This window comes from Heloderma suspectum, chromosome 5, assembly GCF_057233095.1.
Source record: "Heloderma suspectum isolate Gila_16-S chromosome 5, 16-S_ref, whole genome shotgun sequence".
Taxonomy (NCBI): domain Eukaryota; kingdom Metazoa; phylum Chordata; class Lepidosauria; order Squamata; family Helodermatidae; genus Heloderma; species Heloderma suspectum.
In genome coordinates, this window is record NC_139462.1 from 98,899,159 (window position 1) to 98,925,079 (window position 25,921).

The 25,921-nt window shown below is 47.0% G+C and overlaps 1 protein-coding gene and 1 pseudogene across 1 annotated transcript; both read left to right on the forward strand.

Moving 5' to 3' along the window:
• Positions 1-11,279: 11,279 nt before the first annotated feature.
• On the forward strand, positions 11,280-12,825 carry LOC146344186 (uncharacterized; annotated as a pseudogene).
• Positions 12,826-13,780: 955 nt separating this feature from the next.
• LOC146344187 (uncharacterized) lies at positions 13,781-20,270 on the forward strand. The gene is made up of 3 exons (XM_084860322.1): positions 13,781-14,254; positions 19,048-19,233; positions 19,602-20,270. The coding sequence occupies exons 1-3, from the start codon at positions 14,140-14,142 to the stop codon at positions 19,706-19,708; spliced, it is 408 nt and encodes a 135-aa protein (XP_084716448.1). The 5' UTR covers positions 13,781-14,139; the 3' UTR covers positions 19,709-20,270.
• Positions 20,271-25,921: the final 5,651 nt, after the last annotated feature.

The window sequence follows — 25,921 nt, forward strand, 5'->3', positions numbered from 1 at the left end:
GTACGAAAGTCACTTACCTTTCACAGATTATGTTGATGGTGGGGGGGAGGCTCCATCCCTCCCCCCGGAATCCTGGACAGGGGGGGAGGTGCTCCGTTCCTTCCCCCTGGAATCCTCCGCAGCCGGCTGTGCTCTGCAGCAGCTCCGCGGAGCAGCCGGCCAGGCCCAGCCAGGATTTCCGGCCGCGGAGGGCTCTGGGGAAAAAACAAACAAACCGTGTACGCAAATGGCGGCGGCCACGGCCGCCACCATTTGCGTTCCTTATTTTTGCCGTCTTAATCTACATAAATATTTACATAGATTAAGACGGCGAAAATAAGGGGAACGCAAATAGCGTAGCAGATGCTACTTGCATTCCCCTTATTTTCGCCGTCTTAGTCTACGTAATTATTTACGTAGACTAAGACGGCCCAAAATAAGGAACGCAAATGGCAGTGGCCGTAGCCGCTGCCATTTGCGTATGCTTTTTTTTTTTTTTTACCCAGACGTTTTAGGCTACGTAAAAACTCTGTAAAAAAAAACAACTGCAAATGGCGGCGGCGGCAGCTGGTCGGAAGACCAGCCACCGCCGCCACCGCTGCCACCGCAGCCACCGCCGCCACCGGAGCCGCCGCCGCCTGGAAGATCCACCCCAGGTAAGTCTTGTCCCGGGGGGGATCCACAGGGGGGTGGGGGGTGGCAGGCCGTTCTGCCACAGATTCTGGGGGGCCGAATGCACTGGCATTCAGCCTCACTGAGATCCGTGGCGGAATTCTCTGCCATTCCTATTTCAAACTGTGGTGCTGGAGAAGACTCTTACGAGTGCCCTGGACTGCAAGGAGGTCAAATCAGTCAATCCTAAAGGAAATCAACCCTGACTGCTCATTAGGACAGATACTGAAGCTGAAGCTCAGATATTTTGGCCACCAATGCGAAGAGAAAACTGCCTGGAAAAGACCCTGATGCTGGGAAAAATTGAAGGCAAAAGGAGAAGGGAATGGCAGAGGATGAGATGGCTAGATAGCATCACCGATGCAATGAATATGGAGTTGAGCACACTCCGGGAGAGAGCGCAGGACAGGAAGGCCTGGCGTGCTATGGTCCATGGGGCCATGAAGAGTCAGACACGACTTAATGATTGAACAACAACAACAATGCCCCATAACTGCTACAGTTGCTATTTTTACTGTTTTTAATGCTTTTAATGTTTTCCGCACTGTGGGTGGGACGGGGGATGGGGGCAAAAATGGCCCTTGGACCTCCTGAAGTTGCCCATCTACGTATGGCAATGCTTCTCCAGCTAAATTTTTGTATGTTAAGACATCTGTTAATGAAACAGTGACAGTGTGAAAGAAAAAAGGTGTTGAGCTTAGTTGCCAGCTATTGTTACGGGCAGAGAATCTATGTCAATAACTGGTGTCATAGACAGAAGCTCAACAGGGGCAGCTTTCTGATAACCACACCTAGGAAAAGATCTAACCTATCTATTTCGGCTTGTTTTGCTCTCAGAGGCAAAGTATCACTGGCCACTAAAATGCAATACTGGCTCAGTTTATGAAGAATAGCTCTGCCATGGCATTAATAGATTGCATAAATTTGTGAGTCACCTCTGAGGTTCTACCCTTAAAGTTAGCCTTAAAATTATTTTTTAAAAAAATCTTCTGAAGGCACTTCTCTGCCCCTTCCAAATTCCTGCTCACAGCTTTAAAGGGAGGTATGATGGGCATTTCTTGAAGATGAGTGCTATCCTCTCTATACAGGTTAATTAGGAGGAAGTTAATGTCCTTGTCAAGGTGCGTGTTAATTTCAGATAGGCTCCCTCTGGTAATTTCATCCTCTCACTTCCTGACAACTTGAAAGCAGGACTTGCATTTGAACAGAAGTGGGATATGCCGTTTGGGCTGTGGAGTCACGGCCAACCTGGCGATGCCATGTGAAGCTCTGAGAGAATTAAGGAAACAAGAGATGGTTCAGCTGAAGCTTTCTTAGCCCCCATTCCTCCTCTCCAGCCCCTCTGGTCCCTCTTCCTCCACCTGAAAATCTAGCATTCTGCTTCCAGGGAGAGGGGGATGGTATGGGAGAACCCAGTGGTTTGATCAGGGCCATCAGCTCCACATGAAACCTGGAAAGTGGGACAACAAAATGATCAGGAAAGATGATGTCACCTATCGATGGTTATTAAAGTCACATTAAACGACGTGCTTTCTTCTCTGTTGGGAAGAATGAGACATGTTTTCAATGTGATAAATGAACAGCCAGATATTGGTGTGTGCAGGGTCTAAGGGAGGCCGTGGCATCCTTGAGTTTTTTTGGAGCAGGGATGGGCAGAAGGTAGATGTCCAGAGGTTTTGGTCTTCAACTCCCAGAAGTCCCTGCCAGCCTGGCCAGTGGACAGGAATGCTGGAACGAAGTCCAAGATGTCTGGAGATCTATAATCTTTATGCATGTTCAGACAGAAAAACGTTCTAGAACTATTAGCATTTTCCAGCCAGCCATGCTAGTTGGGGAATGCTGGGAGTTGTAGGACATTTTTCTGTCTAAACACGCTTAAGACTGCGCCCTCAATGAATGCTTTAAATTAATTCTACATCTGGACATCTACCTTCTGCCTACCTCTGCTCTAAGAAACCCAAGGATACCACTAAATAGAACTGGTTGAGGATGAGAAAACTGGAAATATGTGAACCTTTCCAAATCTTATCAACTGCTTCCAAAGGGATCATCTGAGGTTAAACCTGTGTGTGTGTGTGTGTGTGTGTGTGAGAGAGAGAGAGAGAGAGAGAGAGACAGAGAGACAGAGAGAGAAAGAGAGAGAGAGAGAGAGAAATAGGGAGTCCGCTTTGGGCATAGAAGTTACCAATTATGGGATGAAGCTGGAGCTGCAATTATACTTGCCATCCTCTGACACTATTATTGATTTGTAGGGAGCTACACTAAACAGGTTATCGAGACAGCAGAGCAGCCTCAAAGCTAGGTGTGAATGTGTATTCTTCATGTATATTGAAACCCGAAGTGATGTTATACTGCTTTTTCTATTGTAATTCCCCACCCTCACCCCTTAATTTGTAACACTGTGTGCACTGTATTTTGCTTCACAAGCACAATGTGGTTTAAAACACATGGACATAAAGGTTGGACATAGATATGGATTCTGGCAGGCTAAAATGATCTGGTAATTCCAGAAGATGGAAGAACAAATCCCTTAGGCAGAAAGGATTATTTCAGTTTGTCTTCCATACAAGTGGGAGTCTCAAAAGGGGAAAAATAATGTGCAGCCATTTAAGGATGTGTAGAGGAAACAGTACTAAGAGTAAACCAATATTTCTGGTGGCATTGTCTCAAGATTCTCCCTCAGCTTAAACCTAATTCACGCTGAGCGTTCCTGCCCAGATTCTCTTCAAGTTCTGTTGAATATTCACTACTTTCAATTTTGGGCATCTAAAGCAGCAATTTATTTATTTATTTATTTCTCGCCTTTTTTCCTCCTTAAGGAACCCAAGGTGGTGTAAATAGTCCTCCTCCTTCTCCATTTTATCCTCACAACAACAACATTTTATCCTCACACAACAACTCCTTTCCTAATGATCCCCAACATGGAATTTTCCCTTTTCACAGCAGCCACACATTGGCTTGACATTTGAATCAAGCTGTACACTACAGTATAATTCTGGGGTGTGGCAACTTTGTTGTACCCTCTGTGGACCCTTAACAAAAGAAGAGGGAGCAGCCTGCAAATTGGTAATAAGACTCATAAATAAATATTTTCTGTACTCATAACTCAGCCCCAAAGTGCATGGTTTGATGAATCCATAGAACTTACGAAAGCTGCAACATCACCTCTTAATGCCTACTGAAAGCAAAGGTTATAAACTATAAATCTAAGCAAACTTTACATATCTCTTATGATAGCTACATGCTGTCTGGGATGACGTCATTCAGTCTAATACATACAAGACTGGAGACAGTCTGCTCACAGCAACGAGTATTATTTTTCTGATCATTTAATTTCCCTCCTTTATTTTATAAATTATTTTGGGCCTTCTTGACCCATTTTAGCAGTGGCTGCTGTTACCACAATGACAAGACCTTTTAAAAAACTAAAACTAACCCCCCCCCCGCACCCCCAAACCCATAGTGGGAGCCTTTTGATCATCTTGTTTAAATCCTTTGTATTTTTTCTTTTGCCTTTGTTGAAGCTTCCTACTGAGTCTGTCAGAGTTTCACTTGAAAAATTCGGCTGGCAACTTAGGTTCTTCTAGAGAAGTTCACCTGGTGCCTACATTGTCCTCCTTCTGGTGCCAGGTGAAGACCTTTTTATTCTCCCAGTATTTAAGCATTTTAGCTTCCTAGTCTTTTAGCTTTGGTGCTTTAAATTTGTATTTTAAATCCCTGCATTGCGGCTAGGCTTCATTCTGGTTGTACTGTTATATTGTGGTTTTAAGCTTTCATATTTTATATTGTTTTATGCTGTGCTTTGTGGTTTTAATTTTTGGGAACCTCCCAGAGAGCTTTGGCTATTGGATGGTATAGAAATGAAATAAATAAATAAACTTGATCTCAGAATTTCTAGGATAATAATTTTGGAAACAGAACCAGGAGGGATTTGGAATATTTGTCATCTTTAGAATGACTCATGATGGGTTCTGCCAACACAAGGCCAACCTTACAGTTTTCAGTGATTGCATTTTGCACAGACCATGCCCCTCCCATGCCTCCCCTTTTCTTTGATTTTTTTCAGCTTCCTTGTGAAAATGTGAGTTACTCATTTAATTGCCCTCACTGATACTATCCTACAGCCAAAGCTGACTTCCTTTCATTTTATTTGCTAAACTCTGTTGACATCATCACAGCTGAGTTGTAGCAATATCCTTTTGTTCACTATGTGAAACCAGATTGAGTGGGATGGTCCATGTGACTAACTCAGGAAGAGGAAGGAGCAGCCATGAGAAGGGGGAATTGTGCAAAATAGCAGTGGGTGTAACAATGGCACTGAACAGAATGCAGGGGGAGGGAGGGTGAATATCCCCCATCTGGTGCGGTCAGGGGGAATTCTACTCCATCCAAATTGCTGCTTTAGTTGGGAAATAATAGAAATTGTTGCTTTAAGCCATTGGCTGGATTTTTGTTGGTGGCAGCTAGGCTGGTTATTGCTCAATTTTGGAAGGACTGAAGAGGAGTCTCATTGGATGCTTGGTGGGCCCCGGTCTGGAAAATGGCCTTAACAGAAAAGCTAACAAATAGGTTATGAATGGCAAGAGGAAGTAGGAAACAAGATACATTTACTATGGATTGGTATCAAATGACTATGTATGTTGGCAATACTCAACTTCATGATACCCTGCCTGTAGCATATCGGCCTCTCTGGTTTATGTGAACAATGTATTCCATACTTTTCTGCCTTAACCTATTATGATTTTTGATATGCCTGGACTATCGCATGTAAGGGGGTGGGGAAATAAACAAACAAACAACACAGTTGTTTCAGTGATTGCATTTTGTGGAAGCTCCTCACCTCCAACCAAAATGGACTTTTCGTCTTATTCCTCTCTAGGTGACAGTATATTAGCAGATAGTCACTGTAATGCAGGGGTGTCAAACTCCTTTCAGCCTGAGGGTCAAATTCAATTCTGGAGAAGCTCTTGGGAGCTGTAGTCAAGTGGTGGGTGGGGCTGAAGGCAAAAGGGGTGGTGCCGAAAGACCAAAAACACTAGCCTATTTCAGCCTAAAGCTCTTCCTGCCAGTAACAGAGCCTTAGGAGAGGCATTTCAACCTTCTAGAATGGGGAAAAAACCATGCAAAAGCCAGCGAACCACCAAGTGATTGGTGGGGGGGGAGGGCTGGGTTCAGGAGAAGGGGGCGTGCCTATCTGGGGAACTCCAGGGGTCTGCATTGGGACCCCAGTGGACCTGAGTGTTGACACCCCTGCTGTAATGGAAACCTGAAGGCCCTGTTTATCCCCTAAATCCCATATTTGAGCACAAAGGCTCTGTCTGTCCATGATCCTCAAAGCAAGCCATCACCTAGGCTGCATTTTGCATAAATTTGCTGAAGATCTTTCTCGCTTAAATCTTCTCCACACAAGGCTAAAATCCCATGCCCTTACCGGAGCTTCTGCTTCTGGATTCCTTGCAGGATTAAGAACTCCTTTACATGAGTTTTTTTTTTTTTCCTGGGGATTTTCTTTCTGGGCAAATTCTAGATGTGTCATTATACAACCACTAGATGGTGCTGAGATGCAGTGGGATTCCAGAAACTCACCAGAGATTTATCATGCTTCAAAGTGGGATAAGATCCTTTTCTTTTTTGCTGTAATAGCTTACTTAAATATTTACATAGGCTAAAACGGCGAAAAAAAAAGGAACGCAAATAGCACCCACTACGCTATTTGCATTCCCCTTTTTTTCAGCATAATAGCCTACATAAATATTTATGTAGGCTAAAACGGTGAAAAATAGGGAATGCAAATGGCAGCCGCCGTAGCCACTGCCATTTGCGTACGCCGTTTGTTTTTGTTTTTTTATTGGCTTGCCATGATAGGCTATGTAAATACTTACGTAGCCTATAACGGCAAAGACCAGGATTGAAATGGCGGCCGCGGCAGATGGTCGAAAGACTAGCTGCCCCCGCCGCCGCCGGACCTGCAGCCAGAGCTGCTGCCGTCCAGAACATGCGCCCCAGGTAAGCCTCGTCCCGGGGGGAATCTGCAGGGGGGGGGCGGGCCGTTCTGCCATGGATTTCGGGGGGCTGAATGCCAGTGCATTTGGCCTCACTGAAATCCATGGCGGAATTCTCTGCCATCCCTAGTGTCTAGTGGCCATAGGATTGCTCCCTCCATCTCCTAGTTAACACTCATCTAAGGTGTGATTCACACATGCATATGTATTGTTGAGTTTCTCTACATGTGATGACTGGCAGTAGAATGTATGAACTGACTGCATCAAAAGCATTGTATTGGAGGTGACTTGAAACCCCTGTCTGTGGCAATATAGCTGTGATTGACCATTCCCAATTCAAATCAACAAGTGGTGACCATGTGTGTACACACCAAACAACAGTTTCATTGATTTCACTGGGATGTGCTGGCAACATACATCTTTTCCCCCTCTTACATCCATTGAATGTGGTCATTTGTCAGCATCTGTAACGGGAAAGGACAAGATGGTTTAATTAAGGTTGCACCCACAGACAGTTTCTATAACATGCCCAGTAAATATAGATTATGTGACTTTGGTTTTCTGATGAATAATGTTGGCTTCTGTGAATACTTTATATATATTATAGTTTGCCTCCCATGCTAATGTGATCGGGTGCATCTTTTCTGCTTGATTTGTAGCACAAAGACTGGAGAATTATGTGTCACAGTTAAAGCAAAACAGTGGATAGTGTAGCTGGAGTTATTCCTGTCAGATCCAGAGGTGATGCTTTGTCAAATCATGTCCCCTGTTTTACAATGCTCATTATGTCCTCTAGTGGCAGGAGAAACATAACACCATTAAGGCAAATTTTTTCTTGCTGAATACTGCAATGAAGATTGATTGTAGATTTGTTACTAAAAACAAACCAAAACAAACCATGGGATGAACACTGTAGTTCTATAATTTCCAAACTCAGTTTCTTAAAATTATTGCAGCCATTACAAACTCTGCCATATTTTTGATGAATCATCTTATGCTTACATGTGCATTTATTTATTTATTAAATTTCTATACCACCCCATAGCCGAAGCTCTCATGACAGATGCATTCTTACAATGTATCAGGCATGCACCTGGCTTGCACATAATAAACCCGAATTCTAAAGGAGTCTGTCTTATAACCATGCTGTTGCATGGTGCCCAATTGCTCACATCCCTGGTTGGAGTACCATGACATGTGAACCACAAACTCTGGCTTGTTCCTCCCCAGGCAGTCCAGAGTCATAAACCCAGAATAAACCATGGCTTATGACTCTGGCTTGTCTGGGGAGAGACAAGCCAGAGTTCCCAATTCCCACATCACAGTAAGCAAAGCACGTATGGAAAGTCTGTGGTTTAATTCACTGCTTCCAGTTGCAGGAGTGATTGGGCAATGTGCACTACTAGTACATTGTCTAGTTCACCATAAGCCAGAAAGCTGTAGAATTCCAGTTTATTGTTATGTGTGAACCAGTAGGGCCAGCATTAAGGGTAGGCATGGAGGGGCCCATGACAAGGGCCCACACCTCAGCAGGGCCCACTAACCAGAGCTCCCTGGGGTTGCTCCTCCTGTTCATCATAGGGATGTATGAAACGACTTACCTGTTTCGTTTCGTACAACCGCGGTGGGGGGGAGGCACTCCATCCCTCCCTCCGAAATCCTCGATGGCCGACTCCGCTCCGCGGTGACTCTGTGGAGCCACCAGCCGGGGCAGCCCGCAGCGACATCCGGCCGCTGCTGGGCTGCACAGGGACACAAATGGCGGCCCTTTTTTTTGCTGTGATAGGCTACGTAAATATTTACGTAGCCTAGTATCACGGCAAAAAAAAAAAGGGAATGCAAATGGCAGTGGCTACAGCGGCCACCATTTGCGTTCCCTTTTTTAGCCGTGATAGGCTACGTAAATATTTACGTAGCCTATCACCGCCTCTGCAGGGATGCAAATGTCATCCCGGTGTTAGCCATGATAGGCTACGTAAGTATTTACGAAGCCTATCACGGCTAAAATGGGAAAGCGAATGGCGGCTGCCGCCGTGGCCACCATTTGCAGAGCAGCGCAAACAGCAGCAGGTGAGTGCTAAGTTTCATGCGCCTTTTGCGGGGTGGGGGGGGCTTCATTCTGCTATGGGTTTTGGGGGGCCAAATGCACTGGCATGCGGCCTCACCGAGATCCGTGGTAGAATTCTCCGCCATCCCTAGTTCATCATTGCAACTTACTTGTTCACCTCTCTGCCTCTGGCCCAGAAATGGTGGTGGTGAGAAGCAGGAGCAGTAGATGCCACAGCCTGCTTGCTCATGGCCACTCTGCCTCAAAAGCAAGTGGCAGGAATGATGAGAAAGAGGATGAGGAGCAATAGCAGCTGGTGACAATGGCGATGAGACGAAGGTAGACTCACTGAGGGAAGGGGCCCATTGAGGTGTCTTGCCCAAAGGCCCTCAGAATCCTGAAGCCAGCACTGCAAGCCAGGCCTCTGAGTGCTATCTGTACTCCCACGATATTTTAACCCTTTTGTGCCAACCATCTTCATCGTTGCTGGTGGAAAATGTACCCATAAACAGCAGAGATGGTGATCAGCTGGATTTGAAGAAAATCCACCACCACCCCGCCACCGCCCCATGGACTGGTCCCCAAATTGGACTCCATATCTGCTCTGTAATGGATCTGTACAGACTCTTTTAGTCTTTTCATGCCCAGGAGTGTGGCAACATCAGTCGTGCCACAAATGAGGTTCTCCTGCTGCCCCTCCCACCTGGTTATTTACTGGAGGCAGAGAGACCTTCAATCATGGAGGTGGGGGCCATGGCAGGCCTTCAGGCCCCGGAGCTCTCCAGGCATGCACACAGTGTATCTATGGATGCTGAGAATCACAGGCGATCCAAGCTGGAAGCCCAGATTAATTTTCTAGCTACTCCAGATCAGTTTTGGAATTGATTGGAGGGTGGTCTCTCTGCCCTTAGTGAAAGTTAAGCCATCTATACGCCCCTGGTTTTTTGACACTTTTCTCATTCACATGAGCAATTAGACTACAATCATGAGCGTGCGAGGGAGTAACTTGTTTATGTAGCCTTAAGGCAACAAAGCCTATGATTTGGTTTGATTGCAAGTGAAACATGCCTATGAAAATTTCTGGGGCAGTTAATATTCCATGGATTGTCTATAGCTGGCATGCAAAGAGACAAGAGGAGGAAGCAAAGCCATCCCACCAGTCCTGCTGAGAGACTCCCCCCCTCCCTGCCCTATCCTTCCTCATTTATTTTTCCTTGTGTCTGTGGTATCTGTTTAGATTGTAAGCCTGCAGGCAGGGACTGTTTTGTTTTACTGACTATATGTAAGCCACTCTAGGAGTCTTCTTTGGTTGAGGGGTGGGGTAAAAATACTTCAATGAAACAAACAAACAAACAAACAAACAAACAAATGCTTTTCTTGTCTCTTTGCTTCCATTACAGATCTGTTAGCCATTCCATTCTTCACCTCTTTCCTTAGATTCAAGTCACATTGGAAGCGACTTAAAGCACATTTTAATCATGTGGTTGTGATAGTCCATGTCTCTTCCCTCCCTCCGCACTAAAGCAGTCCTGATCTAGATTGAGACTGTTGTGCAGGTGGAGGGAATATTTAGCCTCCCCACTCTGCATGCTGTTTTCTGCCAAAAATTCCTCTGAAGCTGCTATGTGCCCAAACTTTTTTAAAATGCACTTTTTAAAATATTAAAATGGTGCAAAGAGCTGCTCTCTGTGTGTGTGTGTGTGTGTGAGAGAGAGAGAGAGAGAGAGAGAGAACAGAGAGAAAGATTTTTGGTGGAAAAAATGGTATGGGGGGAAAAGGGTTGAATTCCATGCTCCTGATGTGGATTGGGATTGGGGTAGTTGTAGCTGCTTTTTGAAAAGAAAGAGATGTGGTCACTCACAAACATTTTTTTTTAAAAAAAATCCTAACGTCATGCCTATTTTGTCTTGGTTTGACCAAGTTGTTTTACTGTCTAGACGTGCAAATAGATCAGACAGGAGGTTATAAGCTCTTATGAGGTATATAAGGCCTTCACAAAGGTACTGGAGTTTCCCTTAAGTGGGGGAAAACAGTAATATTTGGCCTATACAATTCCTAAGGCAGGAGTGGGCAAGTCTGGGTGGTCTGAGGGCCAATTTCTAGCCCGGGATCCTCCTAGGGGCTGCACTCCTCCCATTGCACCTCCTGCAGAGGCAAAAAGTAAATAAAAATAAAGGCAATTTTCCATCGATACTTGGCAGCAAAGTGCTACGGTGGCCGAAGCTACACCTTCACTAGTAACGTTTCGAGTACTGCACTGTACCGCTGAATCCCTTAACGGTTTTTATTGTAATGGCACACATTGCCCCTTCTGTAACGCTTCTGTTTTGTTGTTGTAACGGCATGGAAAGACGCACGGCAGTATTTCTACTATTTGAAACGCATGCTTCAGTCTTCTCTGATTGCCTCCATGGTTGCTCCTTCACTCGTAATGTGGACAAGGCACCACCCCTTTTTTCTCTCTCTTGTCACTCTTCTGCGTGTGTGCGCTTTTGTGAACCCTAGCCGGCGTTCCATTCTCAAGGTTGCTTTGTAAATTTCATGCTAGATTGGGTCAATTTAATTTCCCTCTTAACACCATGGATCCTGCCAGCAACTCGAGCACCGTCGTCGAGAACACAGAACTAGCTGTACTCCTTCTGAGTTTTATATGTGCTGCTCATTGGGCCTCGACTCTCATAAGGGCTCAGCGAGCAAACCGGAGACAATCTCGTTTGCTCGTGCTCAGATTTCTCAAGAGGCGCCAAGATTATTTTTCCACCAGACTGCAAAGTAACCTGAACACAATGACCGACTGTGTTGCCCACATGCAAATGCCCTCGATCTTCTGCCGTTACTGGGTTCGACCTTCAAGCAAGGATTGGTGGGAGAACTTCATTCTCAAGGTCTGGGACGATGCACACTGGACAGAACACTTCAAGATGTTCCGAGGCACCCTATTTGAGATCGTGGCTGAGTTGACCCCAGCACTACAAAGGAAGCGCACAGCTATGCTGGTTCTGGTCAGTGTTGAGAAAAGGGTTGCTGTAACCATTTGGAAGCTGGCCAACCATTGCTTCTACAAGAATGCAGCTGAACAGTTCGGGCTTGGGAGATTGACGGTGGCTAGATTTTTGTGGAGGTTTGTTTGGCAATGGAACACATTCTCCTTCAATGTACAGTTTTCCTCAGAGATGCCAGGAAAGTAAGTGAGTCATACCAATGCCTTTACTCCTTCTCCAGCGCAAAACCAGCCCCTGCTTGTGCATTCTTATGTCTGTGTGTGTCCTTCCCTGTGTGCGTGTGTGCTTTCTGGAGTTATCTTCTTGCTCTAAAAACGTTTCCTATGAATTCTACCCAGAGCTAACTATTTCCTCATTTTATTTCCCCCGCTTCCACCCCACCTACAAACAATGGCAACACAGCACAGATCATGGACGGATTTGATGCCCTCGGGTTCCTTCATTGTGTTGCCGTGGTGGACAGCATGCATGTTTGTATCAAATCCCCGGTTCGGCAAGGTGGTGATTTCATAAACAGGAAGAACTACTACTCCATGCTTCTCCAAGGAACAACGGATCATTCCAGGCAGTTTGTGGATGTTGAAATTGGCTGGAGCGGAAGAAATCACGATGCCTACATTTTCAGAAACTCCGTGCTGTTTGAGGGGATGGAGGCTGAGCTTTTGTTCCAGGAAACCCCACCTGGACTCGAGGGATTGTAGAAATACCCCCCATAATTGTTGCGGATGGAGCATACCCCATTCGTTCCTGGCTAATGAGACCTTACGGGGGTCATCTGGATGGAAAGAAGTATTTCTTCAACTACTGTTTAAGCAGGGCAAGGAATGTTGTTGAAAGGGCATTTGGAAGGCTGAAAAGCAGATGGAGGTGCCTTTCGGGACAACTGGATGTTGCGGAGGAGAATGTGCCCTTGGTCATCTGTGCCTGTGTTATATTACACAACATATGCGAGACCAAGGGACATGCCCTTTCCGAGAATCTCCAGGAGGACAGCACCATTGTTCATTCAACCTTGGGTCTGCCCTACCTGGAAGATTGCAATGTGCAGTCTGAGCAAGGTAAAGCAGTCAGGGATGCAATTAAAAATTACTTGTGGGAAAACAGGAGGGTGGTTGTGCGATGAGTGTATTTCTCTGCCGAAAGCAGTCCGTGAATGTTTCACGCCCGCCTACGTTTGCTCCAGTTTGCAAATTTCTAAGTAAGTATGTGTGTCTGGTTCTAATGTGTTCATAATAAACAGTGGGTTGCCCTTGCTTCCTATTCCTGTCTCTGTTGAGTGATGATGCGCATATACGCATGCCCGTCAGGAGGTGGCGCAGTGGTTTATTAAAACAGAGCTTCACTCTATGGTTCCTAGATGTCAAGGTCCATTTGTCTTCCCAAAATGGCTGTCCCTCCCCCATGTTGCATACTGGCAGGACAGGGAGATAACTGTCCTTCTTGCCTTCTTGTTATGGAGCGGGGAGGCAGAGAGGATCATGCGCAGCTCCAGCCTGGCCGCCATCCATAACTTTAAGAGTGCTGTGAAAGCACTCACCGAGAAGGGATAGGGATGTCAGAGAATTCTGCCACGGACTGAAATGGGATCAAATTCCTTTCAGTCTGTGCCACGGAATCCTCTGCGGAATGGCACCACAAGGTCCTGCGGAGCCAGCAGTCATGCAGCTTTTTTTTTGTCATCCACAAAGAGTTGAGCAAGTTTCGTAAATAAAAACGCAGTGTAGAATATTCTGATAATAAATATGTCCTTTTTTAAAAGTTGAATTGTGCTCACCGCCTTGTTTGTGGGTGTTCTTTTTATATTGAAATCCTCCGTCTCCATTTACTTTCAGTCAAAACACTTCCTCTTCCTAGGGGCTTCCCAAAAGAAGGCTGTCTTAGGTGTGCCTGAGCGATGAACTCTTTGTTTAAAGCAACGCTCTTTTAAAGAAAGAAAAAACCTTTTAAACTGACTATGCCAGTCCTGGAGCAGCATGGTGATTTAAAAAGTTTTTTTCTTTCTTGTAAACAGCAGTGCTTTAAACAAAGAGTTGATTGCTCAGGCTCACCTAAGACAGCCTTCTTTTGGGAAGCCCCTAGGAAGAGGAAGTGTTTTGGCTGAAAGTAAACGGAGATGGAGGATTTCAATTAAAAAAAATACATAAATATTTACAAAAAATAGTGATTCTTACGGAAGTTATGCAGACTCACAGAGACGGCTGGGTACCGGAATTACGGTTGTCGGTATGGATTTATCTTCGTAATTTTTGGAGCGAAAAAAAAAGAGGAGAATTCCGGGGGCTTGTTAACGGCGGAATGGAGCACTGGCTGCAAACTGCGGAAGTCAAGCGGCACTGAAGGTATACAATACGTACATCCCTACTGGCGGACTGCAGTGCAGGCTAGAACAAAATTTAAGACTTTAAGACTTTAAGCCAAAATTTAAGACTTTGAAGCCATGGGAAAGTTCTCAGGGGCCCCTCCAAGAGAGCAAGAACCAGCCTATTTTGGGCAGCTCCATGAACATTGGCTCAGGGCAGGAAAGCCAAGTTGGCTGGAGAGACGACCTGCAGGTGAGTGTGCTCTCTAGAGATTTTAGAGAACAGGTAGGGATGTACAAAAGTCACTTACCTTTTCGCAGATGTGATACGCAGTGGGGGGGGGAGGTGCTCTGTCCCTCCCCCTGGAATCCTCCCTGGCCAGCCCTGCTCCACGGCGGCTCTGTGGAGCCACCGGCCAGGGCAGTCCGCAGCCAGAGTTCTGGCTGCGGACGGGCTGCTGCGGACGCAAATGGCGGCCACCGTAGTGGCTGCCATTTGCGTCCTGCAATGCTGCCATGATAGGCTATGTAAGTATTTACGTAGCCTATCATGGCAAGCCAAAAAAATCCCACAGCGTATGCAAATGGCGGCAGCTATGGCGGCTGCCATTTGTGTTCCCTATTTGTAGCAGTTTTAGCCTACGTAAATATTTACGTCTTCAGCAAAGGAGATCGTTACCTTGTCATGGTGCTGGAGCTTGAGCACCTCAATGATGTCATGAGCTAAACCGTGAAGGGACACCCAAGACGGGAAGGTCATGGCAGAGAGGTCAGACTAAATATGATCCCTGGGGAAGGAAACGGCAACCCACCCCAGTATTCTTGCCATGAAAACTAAATGGATCAGTACAACCAGAGATATGTCGGTATACCATTGGAAGATGGGACTCCCAGGTCGGATGATGGTCAAAATGCTACTGGGGAGGAACAGAGGATAAGTTCAACTAGCCCCAGATGTGATGAAGCAGCTAGCTCAAAGCTGAAAGGACGGCTAGCAGCCGATGGTGCTGGTGGTAAATGACGAATCCGATGCTCTAAAGATCAACACACCATAGGAACCTGGAATGTAAGATCTATGAGCCAGGGCAAATTGGATGTGGTTACTGGGGAGATGTCAAGATTAAATATAGACATTTTGGGTGTCAGTGAACTGAAATGGACGGGAATGGGCCATTTCACATCAAATGACCACCAGATCTACTACTGCGGACAAGAGGACCACAGAAGAAATGGAGTAGCCTTCATAATTAAACAATTATACAATCCAAAAAATGACAGAATGATCTCAATTCGAATTCAGGGTAAGCCATTTAACATCACAGTGATCCAAATATACGCCCCAACCACAGATGCTGAAGAAGCAGAATTAGTTCAGTTCTATGAGGATCTGCAGCACCTATTGGATAGTACACCAAAAAAAGATGTTATTTTCATTACAGGAGACTAGAATGCTAAGGTGGGTAGTCAAACGACACCTGGAATTACAGGCAAGCATGGTCTGGGAGAACAAAATGAAGCAGGACATAGGCTGATAGAATTTTGCCAGGACAACTCACTGTGCATAACAAACATTCTCTTCAAACCTAAGAGATGACTTTATACATGGACTTCACCAGATGGTCGACACCAAAATCAGATTGACTATATCCTTTGTAGCCAAAGGTGGTGGACATCTATGCAGTTGGTAAAAACAAGACCTGGAGCTGATTGTAGTTCAGATCACGAACGTCTTATTGCACAATTTAGAATCAGACTAAAGAGAATAGGGAAGACCCACAGATCAGTTAGATATGAGCTCACTAATATTCCTCATGAATATGCAGTGGAGGTGAAGAATAGATTTAAGGGACTAGATTTAGTAGATAGGGTCCCGGAAGAACTATGGACAGAGGTTCGCAACATTGTTCAGGAGGCGGCAACAAAAACGTCCCAAAGAAAAAGAAAACCAAGAAGGCAAGATGGCTGTCTGCTGAGACACTGGAAGCAGCCCAAGAAAGAAGGAAACCAAAAGGCAACAGTGTTAGGGGGAGATATGCCCAATTAAATGCAAAATTCCAGAGGTTAGCCAGAAGAGATAAGGCATTATTTTTAAACAAGCAATGTGTGGAAGCAGAAGAAGATAATAGACTAGGAAGGACAAGAGACCTCTTCAAGAAAATTAGAAACATTGGAGGTAAATTCCAGGCAAAAATGGGTATGATCAAAAACAAAGATGGCAAGGACCTAACAGAAGCAGAAGAGATCAAGAAAAGGTGGCAAGAATATACAGAAGATCTGTATAGGAAGGATAATAATTTTGGGGATAGATTTGACGGTGTGGTCAGTGAGCTAGAGCCAGACATCCTGAAGAGTGAGGTTGAATGGGCCTTAAGAAGCATCGCTAATAACAAGGCAGCAGGAGATGACGGTATCTTGCAAGATGATGCTGTCAAGGTGATGCATGCCATATGCCAGCAAATTTGGAAAACACAAGAATGGCCAACAGATTGGAAAAAATCAACTTATATCCCCATACCAAAAAAGGGAAGCACCAAAGAATGTTCAAACTATCGAACAGTGGCACTTATTTCACATGCCAGTAAGGTAATGCTCAAGATCTTGCAAGGTAGACTCATGGAACGAGAATTGCCAGATGTACAAGCTGGGTTTAGAAAAGGCAGAAGAACTAGAGACCAAATTGCCAAAATCCGCTGGATAATGGAGAAAGTCAGGGAGTTTCAGAAAAACATCTATTTCTGTTTTATTGACTATTCTAAAGCCTTTGACTGTGTGGATCATAACAAATGGCAAATTCTTGGTGGTATGGGGATACCAAATCATCTTGTCTGCCTCCTGAGGAATCTGTATAATGACCAAGTAGCAACGGTAAGAACAGACCATGGATCAACCGACTGGTTTAAGAATGGGAAAGGAGTACGGCAGGGTTGTATACTCTCACCCTACCTATTCAACCTGTATGCAGAACACATCATGCAACGTGCTGGGCTTGATGAAGCCAAGGCTGGAGATAAAATCGCTGGAAGAAACATTAACAATCTCCGATATGCAGATGATACCACTTTGATGGCTGAAAGCAAGGAGGAGCTGAGGAACCTCATGACGATGGTGAAAGAAGAAAGTGCAAAAGCTGGGTTGCAGTTAAACCTCAAAAAACCCAAGATTATGGCAACCAGCTTGATTGATAACTGGCAAATAGAGGGAGAAAACGTGGAGGCAGTGACAGACTTTGTCTTTGTAGGCGCAAAGATTACTGCAGACACTGACTGCAGCCAGGAAATCAGAAGACTTTTACTTCTTGGGAGGACAGCAATGACAAATCTTGATAAAATAGTTAAGAGCAGAGACATTACACTGACAACAAAGGTCCGCATAGTTCAAGCAATGGTATTCCCCGTAGTAACCTATGGCTGCGAGAGCTGGACCATAAGGAAGGCTGAGCGAAGGAAGATAGATGCTTTTGAACTGTGGTGCTGGAGGAAAATTCTGAGAGTGCCTTGGACTGCAAGAAGATCAAACCAGTCCATACTCCGGGAAATAAAGCCAGACGGCTCACTTGAGGGAAGGATATGAAAGGCAAAACTGAAGTACTTTGGCCACATAATGAGAAGACAGGATACCCTGGAGAAGATGCTGATGCTAGGGAAAGTGGAAGACAAAAGGAAGAGGGGCTGACCAAGGGCAAGATGGATGGATGATATTCTGGAGGTGACGGACTCGACCTTGGGGGAGGTAGGGGTCAACAGGAAGCTCTGGCGTGGGCTGGTCCATGAAGTCACGAAGAGTCGGAAGTGTCTGAACGAATAAACAACAAAATATTTATGTAGGCTATTACGGCGAAAAAAAGGGGAACGCAAATAGCATAGTGGGCGCCATTTGCATTCCTCCCCCCCCCCCGTTTTAGCCTATGTAAATATTTATGTAGGCTATTATGGCAGAAAAAAAGGAACGCAAATAGCGCCCACTACGCTATTTGCATTCCCCTTTTTTTCGCTGTAATAGCCTACGTAAATATTTACATAAGCTAAAATGGCTAAAAATAGGGAATGCAAATGGTGGCCGCCGTAGCCACCGCCATTTGCGTACGCTGTTTTTTTTTGCTTGCTATGATAGGCTACGTAAATACTTACGTAGCCTATCATGGCCTCTGCAGGGATGCAAAGGGCATCCCTGCCTTAGCCGTGATAGGCTATGTAAGTATTTACATAGCCTATCACAGCTATGATGAGGAAGTGAATGGCGGCCGCAGGGCGGCCGCCATTCACAAGTCAGTGCGGACGGCAGCAGGTAGGTGCTCCATTTCGCGTGCCTTTCATGGGTTGGGGGGGCGGGGGCTTTGTTCCACCATGGATTTCGGGGGGCCGAATGCACTGGCATTCGGCCTCACTGAGATCCATGGCGGAATTCTCTGACATCCCTAAGAATAGGAGGTACAACTGTCTTGGGTCTACCAGTCTGTCCTAGCAATACAGGCTCCACTAACTCTTACCTTCCCCTGGCTTTGAGAGTAAAATGAAAGGGGCATTACATCGCATTCTCAGCTTCTAAGCAATGCAGGACATGGAAAGGATCATAGGGGGTATGCATGTTGGTCGGTATCTATTGGCAGTGGTACAGCACTTACCAAGCTGAGGAGCATGGACTTGCAGGTCAGCGCTTTCTGGTGACCAGCTGTTTCAGCATGCTTTGGGGCAACTGCTGTAGTGCTCTGCCTAGACTCATGCTGCGAACAGCTTTATGGCATCTGCCAAACATTTAGGAGTGTGTGCAGCGATGCGCCTTTCCTCTGCGCATTCTGCTGTCAGGCATGCATGCAGCATCAAGTGTGTTGTGGATGGGGGCCTTTTTTAAAAAAAGCAAAGGTCCCCATTCTGAGTGGGGACCTGTAGAGATACATGTTGAACTGTTTCTTGGAAAGCATAATGTGCAGGGAAAAATGGGCTCATAGTTGTTTTTATAAGTCATGCTGGAAGATTGCATTGGCCTTGCTACTGGAAGAGGCAGAACCTTACTCTACAGAAACATAACCCGTCTCTCTTTCACACCTAGGGGTACGAGGATCGCATGAAGATGCAGGGCCTTGCTCTGTGGGAAGGAGTCACTGTGTGGAGATCCCAGGGGATGCCCAGGAGGGAATGGCGGACACTGCCTATTCCTCCTTGGAGGAAGGACTGCATGTAACAGTGCGCATGGTGAAATTTCTGAAAGACACAGCAGCATGGGGAGGTGGGGGAGGTGAGCAACCTTACTCTGTTTCAGTACTTCCGCAGTGCTCCCCAAAACTCCTCTCTCTTCCCTAAATCAGGGCACAACGACCACACCTTTTTGGCAGAAATAATGCTTTGGGTGTGTGGGGCTGGCGTTACAGTGCAAGTGTGAACCTGCGCTCCCCCAAGCCTGTCCTTGATTTCCCCCCCTGGGGCATTCATAAGTGCCAACACAAGCACCATGGTGACATGATCACAGCAGGCATTGGTGGGAAAACCTGCCAGGAGGAGAGAATCCTCCCTCAACCAATATAAGGAGATTTTTTCCCCAGGAATAGTAGAAGAGTGAAATGTCACTGAGCGCATCACAGAAACTCGTGCAATCTGCCCCAACAGGTGTGCTTCCGGGATGGCTTGAGAGAGCCCACTCTGGGAAAAGGATGGTGTTGTCACATTTGATGCAAGACAGAGAGAACCAGCAAGCCCCAGCAGAGGCCTGGTGACGTGGTTCTGGATGGCATCAATGCACTTCAAGCCTCTGTCACAAAGGCACGTAAGTGTTGTGATGCTGTGTGCCCGCCACCATGCCGGATGCCGCCCTTAGGGCGATTGACCAGCGGTACAACTCCTAGCATGCAACAGCAATCAGGACTGGGTGGGGCATGAGTGGAGTTGTGTCCCTTTTCTCTCTGTGTAAACATGAATTGGGGTGCACCCTGCATGTATTTTACTCTGTGGCAGTGCTCAGCAGCATCAAGAGAAGACTCACCAGGGTGGAGAGACATGTGTTTCAGGAGAAAACAAACAAGCAAACCCCAGCTTGAACTATCGGAGGGAAAGCATGGCAGCTCGATGGAACGTCAGCGGCTTCAGATGTCCCGTTTGTTTTGAAAGAAACTGCTTCACATGGTTTCTTTGTTTCCACATTTTAATAATGGGGGCAGTTGCAGTTTGAACATTTCTTTTTTTGTTCTGTGAAGAGAACGGTCTGGTTGTTTTCTTTACTTTAACGTTAACACGAATGCTGAAAAAAAGCCCAAACCATCCATAAACAAAGTTGTTCTCTACATCATACATCCCGAGTCTTTACTTACCCGCAGACAAGGTCACTGCAGAGTTGGTTCAAGGAAACAACAGTGTGCCATGACAGAAATAGGCCTCCCAGGCTGAATCTACACATGGCGGTTGTAACATTGTGATACCGTTACCATTGCTATTGGTGCCCATTGGTGTCATGTGTACAATAGTTATGATAATGGTATGATGAGGGTATAACTGCCATGTGTGGATTTAGCCTTACTTAGGGTTCATTTTGGTCTAGATTCCTGGGAGCAGAAATTTAGAGGAAAAACCACAATCAATGACTGGCATGAGAAAGCACTCCAAGCATAGACACATCAATGGGGGGTTGCCTCGACTTGGTCGCGACTGGAAGAAGAGACAGTAACTGGGGTCAAACATGGCACTTTGCCTGACTACGGTGAAAACCACTGTGGACGCTTGAGCCTCTGAGCAGGTCTGACCCAAAAGACCCTCCGTCTCTTCGGAGTGCTTGTGATTGCATCATTCAGCACTGCTGTTTTTGGACTTCTCTGGGCATCACAGGTATGCACTGGGGAGTACTGCTGTGCAATACTTGCAATCTCCTGCCCCGGTTCTGTTCTTGGTGGATTATTTGCATTGGGCAGCTTAGCCAAATGAGCTTTAAGCACCGCGGCCTGGGTGTCTATGGATTTTATCAGAGCCTGCCTGCCCTGCCGGTAATCCTCATCTCCCCTCTCTGATCTGTACTCTGCAAAAATTTCAGAATCCCTGTCTTTACGTAGACTACAGCGACCAAATAAGGAACGCGAATGGCGGCTCCCTATGGGGGCCGCCATTATCCGTACACACTTTTCTTTTTTTTTTAAAGTCACCCGTGATAGGCTACGTGACGATTGACGTAGCCTATCATGGCTGACTTTGCAAATCTAGCCGTGATAGGCTACGTGAATCGTCACGTAGCCTCTCAGGGGGCGTTTGTTTTTTCTTTTCTTTTATTGCAATGGCGGCGGCGGCAGCCGGTCGAAAGACCGGCTGCCGCTCCCGCCCCGCTCGAACATCCGCCGAACCGCCGGCCGGACCCGCCGCCGGGAGGGACATTCGGCGAAGGTAAGTCCCGTCCCGGGGGGGGGGGGTGCGGGGGGCGGGGGGGTTCGGAGGATTTCTCCCCGAAACTTGTTCGGGGGGCCGAACACGTTGGCGCTCGGCCCCCCGAAGTTTCGGGGAGAAATTCTCCGCCAACCCTAGTCCCTAGACTTCCACGGTGTTTTCTGACAGAGGTGTCCCGCCGCACTAACCTAGGTCAGGCGTTGATCAATATTGTATAAATGCCAGAAAATTATGGTGTAACCTTTTCTAGCAGTGCTCACAGCACCCAAGGCAGTACTGGCCCTTTTATATGATGGTGCGCTCATCCTCAGGCTGGCCTATTGAAATTGCCTTTGCCAGTGCCAGTACATGGTGGCAATGGCAAGGCAAGGACCACCACAAAAGAGCCCCGGGCAACTGCACATGGCAGCCCAGGACACGGGTGGAGGTGGAAATGGGCAGAATGGAATTGCTGGAGTCTGCTCCGGTGGCTGATGGAATTGGAAGGCAGTGGCAACTGGTGTGGTGCAGCCATCCCGCACAGCCATTCCTCTCCCTGTTTCTATACACCCACACATAACCACACATGGGGGAAGCTTGTGTCAGCCTGGAAAGGGTGGAACCGTCCATTGCTCAGAAACAAGTACTTGCCCACAAATCTTTCTTCATCCCCGACCAGGCTTTTTGTCATGGATGCGCTTTGCGCTTCTATTCCTGAAAGAATGACAGGACTTAGTACCTTGGCCATGTTCAAGGGTAGTTTGACTCATGAGCCCATCATTGGCTTCCAACCCCACTGTGAACACAGTTACACACGCCCCTTATATGAGCTGTAAACCCGCAGCAATCCTTCGTGGGCATCTTTTGGTTTCAGTGCCAACCGAAGATGGAAACCTTAGGCTCGAGTCACATTAGAAGCGACTTAAAGCACATTTTTTAATCATGTGGTTGTGATGGTCCATGTCTCCTCCCTCCCTCTGCACTAAAGCAGTCCTGATCTAGATTGAGACTGTTGTGCAGGTGGAGGGAATATTTAGCTTCCCCACTCTGCATGCTGTTTTCTGCCAAAAATTCCTCTGAAGCTGCTATGTGCCCAAATTTTTTTAAAAATGCACTTTTTAAAATATTAGTGGAGGAATTGGAAACCTGCTTCCAGCAGAGGGGTACACTGGTTTGTCCTATGCACATATCTACTGGAGGCATCAACTGCTGAGATCTGACCAAATCTCTGTTTGGAATTCTGCGGATAGAAAGGGTGCTGCCATAGAGACATGTGATCATGCGTACCCAGACAGGGCACCATCAGTCATTGCATTCGCAGCACAGGAGTGCTCACCTTCTCCTTCGACCGCTTGTTGTGACTGTGTTGAGGCATTTTCTGCCATGGTCTACCCTTCCATGTTGTTTTGGCAGGGCGGCTGACCTGGAAAAAAAGATGGAATATGTAAGACACAGAATGAATGCTATATATACAGCCAAAAGATTAACATGAGAAATGCTGTCTTGGGGCGGAGAAGCACAGCATAGTTCTTGCTGCACCCGCTGCTTGCACCCAGTTGGGGGCATATGTTGTGTTGGTGGTCAGTCTTGTCAGTGAGGAGAATTCTCAGCACTAGGAACCACATGCGGTTCAGGAAAAAACATTCAAAGGATTTCCGGGGCATGCAAAGTGAGAGGGTGGAAATTCCCTGGCCACAGCGCTGCTGTGGAAAAGGTAATCCTGACACAGCTCGCACATGATGGAACTGAAAAGCATTGGTAAGAAAGAGCGGCTGTGACTTACTGCTGGGAACCTCCTTGCAGCCCAGGTATTGCTCCACATTGATGGAGCGTAGGTCCTGAAATGTATGTGCACTGAGATGGAACTTGTTTTCTGTTGGAGTGCTGTGTTCTGACGTTTGACTGTACGCTTCTGTACGTGTAAGTTTTGTACCGCTGGAGACACGTTTCGGTCTAATAGCAGCGTCTCCACGCAGATAAGGATGTCAGAGAATTCCGCGATGGATCTCGGTGAGGCCGAATGCCGGTGCATTCGGCCCCCAAACTCTGTGGCGGAACGGCCTGCTGCCTCCCCGCCCCCCCGCGGATCCCCCCCGGGACGAGACTTACCTGGGGCGGATCTTCTGGGCAGTGGCGGCTGCGGTGGCGGCAGTGGCGGCAGCAACGGCGGTGGCTGCGGTGGCTGGTCTTCCGACTGGCTGCCGCCGCCGCCATTTGCAGTGTTGTAAAAAAATAAAAATAAAAAAAATGATGTGATAGGCTACGTAAAGATTTACGTAGCCTATCATGGCTGGGTTTAAAAACAAAAACAAAACCGCGTACGCAAATGGCGGTGGCTACGGCCGCCACCATTTGCGTTCCTTATTTTTCGCCGTCTTAGTCTACATAAATATTTACGTAGACTATGATGGCGAAAATAAGGGGGAATGCAAATAGCATAGCAGGCGCTATTTGCGTCCCTTTTTGATTCACCGTTTTAGCCTACGTAAATATTTACATAGGCTAAAATGGTGAATCAAAAAGGGACGCAAATAGCACCCGCTATGCTATTTGCGTTCCCCTTTATTTTCGCCGTCATAGTCTACGTAAATATTTACGTAGATTAAGACGGCCAAAAAGAAGGACCGCAAATGGCGGCGGCTGTAGCCGCTGCCATTTGCGCACACGGTCCCCCCCCCCCGAGCCCTCCGTGGCCAGAAATCCAGCTGTGGATGGCTCTGGCCTGGCTGGGCCTGGCTGGCTGCTCTGCGGAGCTGCCACAGAGCACAGCCGGCTGTGGAGGATTCTGGGGGGGAGGAATGGATCTCCTCCCCCCCATCGAGGATTCCAGGGGGAGGGACGGAACGCCTCCCCCCCACCATCAACATAATCCGCGGAAAGGTAAGTGACTTTCGTACATCCCTACACGCAGAATGCTATGCAGTTCTTGGAAATAAGGACAGGTTGTTGCATTGTTGCCTGATTTGGCATTATGGTTCACAACTCCCCTACATTCAAAACGCATACTCTTTGTCTTAGACCGGCACTCAACACCAGTGCGTTTGTGGGCATGCTTTTCCATCTCTTGAGATATACTTTCAAAGAAGTCAATATTCCTGTGACTGCTTCTCAGCTGTTGCTGTATTTTCTGCTCTCCCCAGATATCTAGAAGGTCAAGGATTTCCTTGTGCCTCCAGGGACACCTCTTCCCTTACTTTTGCTCGACATGAGGGCAAGGAAAGGAGGACAACACACAGACTGCGTAAAGGCAGTTACAGGGAGATGTGAAGGACATGCAACACAGGGCTCCTGCAGAGGTAGAAAGTATAGAAACAGATAAGCTTGACATACCTCAGAAACAATGGGGATTCGGCGGGGTGGTGTTGCACACAATCGAAAGCAATAGTGGGACCTCATAGACAATGAGCTATCGGGACGGTCATAAGCACTTTGGATTTGCAGTCAACAAAGTGCAGGCAGACACTGTGTGCCAGAACTGGTTATTCATTTTAATAGATGTCATGGCCAAAGCTTCCAGGTTGTGTGGGTGGACCACAACTGGAGCCGTGAAATTGCTCCCTATAAATCTCTGCGAAAAATATCATGGCGTTTTTTACTGGGACAGGCATCAGCCAAGCATTCAATGGAAACTGGAACTGGAAACAGTTCCAGGCAGGATCAAGCCAGACATAGCTGAAACCCAGAGGAATATTTGTCAATATTTCCTGACTACTCGGGTTCGATGTGGCCTCACCGGCGCATGCCAGCCTGCAGTGGCAGGGACCATTGTGCCAATTGAAAGGACACTGTTTGGCTGCCCTGGGGTGGGTATAGTTTCGGATACATGCCAAATGTGCTCTTTGAAAGTACCCACCTTTCTATGGTAGGTATAAGTATGAACTTTCTGGTGGGTGCAAAGATGGGGGATTGGAAACCTGAGGAAGGATTGGTGCACGCATCGCTTGCACTTTCATTCCACCATGTTTCCTGAAAAGCACTTTAAATTGCTGGATCATAAACTCAGGCTTCTAACTAGCCTGTAATAAGAAGTCCATCACTAGTACTGTTCCGATGCAGGAAGTGGCTGATATTTCTTTTAAGTGTAACTAGGGGTGTATGAAACACACTTACCAGTCCGCTGAAGGGGTCCGCTGGGGGGGGGGAAGCGATCCATACTTCCCCCCGGAATCCTCCCAGGCCGGCTCCGCTCTGCGGCGAGTCCGCGGAGCCGCTGGCCAGGCCCTTCCGCAGCTGGACTTCCGGCCGCTGCCACGCAAATGGCGTCTGGTGTAGTGAACGCCATTTGCATCCCTGCCTTTTGCCGTGATAGGCTATGTAAATCTTTACGTAGCCTATCACGGCAAAAGGCAGGGAAGCAAATGGTGTCTGCTACACCAGCCGCCATTTGCGTCCAAAGACAGGTGGCAGCGGACGGCAGCGGATGGCTGGCAGCAGGTAGGATCCAGCTGGTGCAGATTCCCCCAGGTGGTGGAGGTGAGTCTTTCGTTTCGCTGCGGACTCCAGGGGCCCGGATTCTTAGAATCTGGCCTCATTGGAGTCCGTGGTGGAATTCTCCACCATCCTTAAGTGTAACATAAGGGATCAAG